Source organism: Microtus ochrogaster, chromosome 5 (assembly GCF_000317375.1).
Source record: "Microtus ochrogaster isolate Prairie Vole_2 chromosome 5, MicOch1.0, whole genome shotgun sequence".
Lineage (NCBI taxonomy): Eukaryota > Metazoa > Chordata > Mammalia > Rodentia > Cricetidae > Microtus > Microtus ochrogaster.
This window is the reverse complement of record NC_022012.1, coordinates 47,942,706-47,949,974: the sequence shown is the minus strand read 5'-3', so window position 1 is coordinate 47,949,974 and position 7,269 is coordinate 47,942,706. Positions and strand designations below refer to the sequence as shown.

Here is a 7,269-nt window from a genome sequence, read left to right as displayed (position 1 = left end):
CCTGTCCTGGAACTAGCTCTTGTAGACCAGGCTGGTCTCGAACTCACAGAGATCCGCCTGCCTCTGCCTCCCGAGTGCTGGGATTAAAGGCGTGTAAAATTAATCTATCTTTTATCTCTTATTTTTAAGAATAAAGGTTCTCTCCAGTTTGAAGACAAGTGGGATTTCATGCGTCCAATTGTTTTGAAGCTTTTACGCCAGGAATCTGTAACAAAACAGCAGTGGTTTGATCTGTTTTCGTAAGTAATTCAGTAATTTTATTTGTTAACAGAGCAAATTTTGGTGTCTTTGTATACTGAGATGCATAGTGAGTTTAAGTATTTGCTTACCTGTGTACCCCTACTTTTTGTGATGGGGTTTGCTAGTACATATTGCTAGTACAGTTCCCTAATCTCTTAGGTGAACTCACAAGACTGACCTTACAAGGAAAGGCATATGGTATGCAGTTGGAAGATTAAGCACAAGTTTCCAAGACTCCTTTTCCAAAGAATTCACATGGGACATTAAAGTTTTATGTGTATGAGTATTTTGCTGCATGTATGTATATGTAGCATATGTTTGCTTGGTGCTGCTGGAGGTCATAAGAGTATTGGATCCCTGGGAAATGTAGTTAGTGAGCCATCATGGATGCCTCAGGTCCTCTGCTAGAGTGTCAAGTGCTCTTTACTGTTGAGCCATCTCTCCAGTCCTGGGACATTTAATTTCTTCAGCAGCAAGACTGGCAATCATTCAAATTCTGGACTTCTAGGAAGAGTAAGCTTTCAGTATAAACCATGTTCATATCAACAGTTTAGGTATACTGAACCAGTATTATCATTTCAGGAAGCTTTATTTAAATGTTCTCAACTAGATACCAGTTAAAGACCAACCTTACAATCAGATTTTTCAAAGGAATTCAATCTCAGATTTGCTTTGTTACTGCTCAGCCCTTGGCCAGATGTTTTTAGGGAACAGTTTTTTGAGTAGCAGTGCAGCAAGTTAAAGCAGCCCCATTAATCACAGAGTTTACCTTAGAAAGCCAGATGGCTTTCTCCTTTGGTTTCCTTTTTTGGGGAGCTGGGAGAATTCGAGATAGGGTTTCTTTATAGCTTTGGAGCCTGTCCTGGAACTTTCTTTGTAGACCAGGCTGGCTTCAAATTTTCAGAGATTCACCTTCTGCTTCCTGAATACTAAGATAAAAGGCATACACCACCACTGCCCAGCTCTCCCTTCAGTTTCGATGTGAACTTTTTAGATTTATTTACTTTAATAAATATGAGTGACTTGCTTGTATATATGCAAGTACCTTGTATAAATGCCTGGTACCTACAGAAGCCAATAGAATATGTCAGATCCCCTTGTACTGTAAGCCTCTATGTGGGTGATGAGAACTGAAACCAAGTGCTCTGAGAGAGGAACAAGAGTTCCTAACTACTGGACCATTTCTCCAGTATTCTCACTCTCGTACTTCTTTTAAAAACTAACTTTTGGTCTACCAGGTATACCTCAGTGGTACTTGCTTAACAAGAAAAGACCTTGGTTTAATTCCAGTACTGGCCTGGAAAGGTAGGAGCAGGAACATAGTAGCCAAGATCTGAAGCATTAATTCAGGCAGAGGCAGAGAGCCTAAGTAAGTTGAAGAAGCCTGAGAGGGCTACCAGGGCTAAGGTAGTGTCTTTGATCAGGGCATGTACACGAGCATATTTAGTTCCAGAGGACACATTTTACCACTGTAAACAAAGATGTTTTTAAAAAAATTGTTAGGCTATAGCAAGCAAAGCCTACATTGGTCAGTAGTTCCAGTGAATGATTCTGCCAGTGTTGTGGAACCATCGTCCATCTTGGAATTTCCAGTTCAGCTAGCAAATTAATCTCAGGCTATGACACCAGGTTCCTGTGTTCGTCCTTGTGTTGCTTACCTGCCACAGCACTAAGCTGAGCAACAAGTGTTCTACATGGCAAGTGCAGAAAGAAATGAAGGTTATCCCAGCTGTCTCACCGTCAGTGCCAGTAGGTATTGTGTGTGCTTGCAGTCTGAATTGAAAGCAAGCACCCACAGCAGTAGTAATGATCTTTTTCTTGGACTTCCAGGTGCTGCATTTATTTTTCTCTTAGAAAGTCAGTGTACCCCTCTCAGTTTTTTCATTCATTCAGAACTGAGAAGAACAGAAGCCTTTTTATTATTATTATTTATTTATTTATTTCGAGACAGGGTTTCTCTGTGGCTTTGGAGCCTCTCCTGGAACTAGCTTTTTTAAATTGAAAAGATAGCTTTATATCTTTACTACAAAAGACATGGAGTATTTGTGAATCAGTCAGGATGAAATCCCAAATTTCAAAATTTCTTTGAATAGGTTTATGTTACAACAGGAAAAGACAGTAAGTTACAAGAAATATTAAATATTGCTGGGTGGTGGTGGCACATACATTTAATCCTAGCACTCTGGAGAATTTGAGGCCAACCTAGTCTGTAGAGGAAGTTCCAGGACACCCAGACCTACACAAAGAAAACCTGCCTCAAACAAACCAAAATACTGCATATTAGTGCATACTCAACCTTACCAAATCAATTACCAAATAGTAGTAGAATAGGGAAAAATTGCAATCAAAGTATAATTAGACTAGAGAGAGGACTCAGTATATACAGTGCTTGCTATGCAAGCAGGAGAACCTGAGTAGATCCCCAGAAATGCGTGTGTGTTTGTAGTATATGTGTATGCAGAGGCCAAAGATTGACTTTGAATGCCTTGCCTTTCTTAGTAAGTCTTTACTTACTAAACCTGGAGTTCACCAATTCAACTAAATTGGCTTTCTTGGTTTGGTCCTCCTCTCTCTGCCTCTCAGTGCTGGGACTACAGGCATGTACCACACTACTGGCTAACAAAATATTAGTAGAAATTAACTTTGAGGATAGAGATTAAGAGACAGACATACTTTTGTAATGAGTATGAGAATTAAGGAAAGTTGCTAGATGCTGGTGGTACACACCCTTAATCTCAGCTCTCAGGAGTCAGAGGCAGGTGGGTTTCTGTGAGTTACAGATCAGCCTGTTAAGCAGTTCTAGGACAGCCAGGACAACGAAAAGAAACCCTGTTTAGGGAGAAAAAAGCAAGCAATCAGTACCCATGAAATAATGGGCACAGTTACTTGTTTGGTTCTTGTGAATGGTTTAGCACTGTTACAGCGGTCCATGGGAACAGTAGAACTATACCAGTGTAGAACTTAAGATGAATGCTTGTCCCTGTTGCTGTTTCATTACTCATGTTTGCCCACTGCTGTGATTTTACAGGGATGTACATGCAGTCTGTCTCTGGGATGATAAAGGCTCATCAAAAATTCATCAGGCTTTAAAAGAAGATATTCTTGAGTTTATTAAGCAAGCACAGGCAGTAAGTTGTGCATGTTTTCACCTTTGTTTCACAATTTTTTTTACCTTGGTGTTTGACATCTATTATAGAGCCTTAGATGGTTAGTTAATAAGCATGTGTTCATCAGCGAACCACACCCCCATCCCTAGGCTTTTTTTTGTTTGGACAGTAAAACAGGGTCTCACTGTATCTCTGGCTTTTCTCATACTTACTCTATAGACCAGGCTAGCATCAGTTCTACCTGCCTCAGCCTTCTTAATGCTAGGATTAAAGATGTTCGCCACTGTGCCTGTCCCCTTGGATTGACTTTAAAATCTATATATCTGGTGCTAGAGAGATGGCTCAGTGCTTTAGAACATATACTGCTTTTGCAGAGAACCTGAGTTTGGTACCCCACACCCATATCAAACACACATAACATCTGTTCTACTTCCAGAGGATCCAATGTTTCTAACCTATACGGACATCAGCACTCATTTGTGCAGATACATCCACAACTGTACATGTATGCTCTAATATGTACCTATTCCTACACACATAATTTAATACAGCAATGATAGCAATAAGATTATCTTCGGCATTTATTTGTAATCTCAGCATTGGGGAAGTGGATCCCTGGAACTCTGATCAGTCAGTCTAGCTTACTTGGCAAGTGGCAGGCCAATGAGAGCTAGTTTTTTGTTTTATTTTGTTTGAGACAGTTGCTCATTAATCCTAGAATATCTCATCCCCCTCTGAAGAAGCACTTCTGTTAGCAGGCAGTCACTTCCTGTTACCTCTCTGCTCAGACCCTGTTCCAGTAAACCACAAATTTTTCTGTTCTTGGCTTTTCCTAAACTGACCTTTATGACTGGTCTTCACTTGGGTTGTTTTCAAAACTTAGCTGTGTGCTGCATTCTCGGGCTAAGTACTGCTCTGTTTTGTAGCTTGTAGCACATACTGTTTGTTTACCCTTCATGAGATAATGGGCCTTAACATTTCCTCCACTTATTGTTGTTGGTAATTTGTGTTTGATTTTTAAGACAGAGTTTTTCTGTGTAGCCCTAGCCTTCCTGGAACTTGCTTTGTAGACCAGGTTGTCATGAGCTACTCAGATCTATCTACCTCTACCTCCCTAGTTCCGGGATTGAAACATCACTGCCCAGTTTAAATTTAGTACTGTTTTGGATAAAATGACTGTAAACATGGCTGTGAACATTTATTTACAGAATATTTAGGGCATTAGTTTCTTTTAAATAGTTTGTGCAATGAATCATATATTTTAAAATCATTGCTTTATATTCTTATTTTCAAGACATTTTAAGTGTATTTCAAATTAATACAATTTTGTTTTTCAGCGTGTTCTGAGTCATCAAGATGATACCGCTTTGCTAAAGGCGTATATTGTTGAATGGAGAAAATTTTTTACCCAGTGTGACATTTTACCAAAACCTTTTTGTCAACTAGAGGTTACTTTATTGGGTAAACAAAGCAGCAATAAAAAGTCAAATATGGAAGATAGTATTGTTAGAAAGGTATGTCTCTTACCCCATTGTTTTCCTAAATTTCTTCAGGAAGGAGGCACTTCATAATAATTTACATATGCTTTGCTACTTCACACCATTCTTTTTTTTAATATTTATTTATTATGTATACAATATTCTGTCTGTGTGTATGCCTGAAGGCCCGAAGAGGGCACCAGACCTCATTACAGATGGTTGTGAGCCACCATGTGGTTGCTGGGAATTGAACTCAGGACCTTTGGAAGAGCAGGCAATGCTCTTTACCTCTGAGCCATCTCTCCAGCCCCACATTTTTTGGTTTTTCGAGACAGGGTTTCTCTGTGGCTTTGGAGCCTGTCCTGGAACTAGCTCTGTAGACCAGGCTGGTCTCGAACTCACAGAGATCCACCTGCCTCTGCCTCCCAAGTGCTGGGATTAAAGGCGTGCACCACCATCGCCCGGCCCCCCACACCATTCTTTATAGCTCTCAGGATTTTTGTTGTTGTTTCGAGATAGGGGTGCTCTGTATAACAACTCTGACTGTCCTGGAACATGGCTCTTGGCTCTATGGACCTCGCTGGCCTCAAACTCACAGAGATCCTTCTGCTTCTTTTGGTTCCAAAGGTCTGCACCTCCATCAGCTGGCTAGGATTATTTATTTGGTTTTTACGACAGGGTTTCTCTAAAGTTTTGGAGCCTGTCCTAGAACTATGTTTATTACAAAGAGTCATTGATCTCATTTGAGGCCTCTGGTTTCTGCTATCAGTGTTGGGCTCTTGCTGGGACTCCTTGGACCTGCAAGACTGGCCCTTCACATGCTCCATCTTTCATCTTTTTTTTTTAAATATTTATTTATTATGTATACAATATTCTGTCTGTGTGTGTCTGCAGACCAGAAGAGGGCAGCAGACCTCATTACAGATGGTTGTGAGCCACCATGTGGTTGCCGGGAATTGAACTCATGACCTTTGGAAGAACAGGCAATGCTCTTAACCACTTAGCCACCTCTCCAGCCCCCCATCTTTCATCTTTTTATGTTTTTTTTTAAATATTTATTTATTTGTTATGTATACAATATTCTACCTGTGTGTATCCCTGCAGGCCAGAAGAGGGCACCAGACCTTATTACAGATGGCTATGAGCCACCATGTGGTTGCTGGGAATTGAACTCAGGACCTTTGGAAGAGCAGGCAATGCTCTTAACCACTGAGCCATCTCTTCAGCCCCCATCTTTTTATGTTCTTAAACTATAACTACTTCCAGACATTACCTCCTCAGTTCTTCCTTTTCTTGTTATCTTTTCGTAGTTTTATCTTCAGTACCTTTTTGTTGTGTTATTTCTTTGTACTTTATCTTCCTGAGAATTACTTGTTTTGTCTTTGAAAAAACCCTCTCATTAGATTACCTTCTAACCATGTGTTTAATTGTGGCTAGCTGTCATCTCTCTAGTTGCTTTGTGCTCATTGTTTTTTTTTTGTTTGTTTTTTGGTTTTTCGAGACAGGGTTTCTCTGTGGTTTTGGAGCCTGTCCTGGAACTAGCTCTGTAGACCAGGCTGGTCTCGAACTCACAGAGATCCGCCAGCCTCTGCCTCCCGAGTGCTGGGATTAAAGGTGTGCGCCACCATCGCCCAGCTGTGCTCATTGTTTAAGCTTAGTGTGTACTTTGCTTATTTTTATAATTGCATGTTTTCTAAGTAAAGACCTGTGCCTGGTAACTAACTATACTTTAAGGGACAAAGGCTACCTCAGTGTCCCTTTCAAATCTGAATTATTTTTTAAAATTGCCATACTCATTAGCCAACTGCTTTCCTACTAGTGAGAAATGAATGGAACCAGAGCTTATATGTGTGAGCATACACACTACGTACGCTCTACCACTGAACTACATCCTCAGCCTTAATGAAGGGTAGAAAATAAAAATTGCCATTTGAAGTTCAAATACTGTTTGCTATGAAGGTTATGTTAATAGACCAACATTAGAATTATGTGGTCTGGGTATTACCATCTCATCCTATTCTTAAAATTCAATTTATTTGGTAATACTATAAAATTAGATGTATCTTTTTTTTCTCTCTCTCTCTTTTTGAGAGAGAAGGTTTCTCTATAGCTTTGGTGCCTGTCCTGGAACTAGCTCTTATAGACCAGGTTGGCCTTGAACTCAGAGATCCACCTGCCTCTGCCTCCTGAGTGTTGGAATTAAAGGTGTACACCACCACCACCTGGCTTGATATACATGGTTTTTCAGTCCTAGAAATAGCTGCAAATTGACACATTTATTTTCTTTTTAAAGGCAAAAAATCTTTGAAGATGCCATTTAACTTGTAGCCTTATAATCTTATCCTCTTTGGGTTATTTGTTATGAATTACCATTTTTTAAAATTTGCTGTGAGGCTTACTGAGTAAAATGAACATTGATTCTAGGACTATATTTGTTATATTTA

At 39.9% G+C, this 7,269-nt stretch overlaps 1 protein-coding gene across 1 annotated transcript in view; it reads left to right on the top strand.

Annotated features, from left to right (window-relative positions):
* Cul5 (cullin 5) overlaps positions 1-7,269 on the top strand; it is a 49,385-nt gene that overhangs the window by 17,518 nt on the left and 24,598 nt on the right. Inside the window, exons 2-4 of the mRNA XM_005347358.3 lie at positions 130-239; positions 3,269-3,368; positions 4,685-4,861. Coding sequence (XP_005347415.1) covers positions 130-239; positions 3,269-3,368; positions 4,685-4,861 — 387 coding nt within the window. The remainder of the gene's footprint in view (positions 1-129; positions 240-3,268; positions 3,369-4,684; positions 4,862-7,269) is intronic.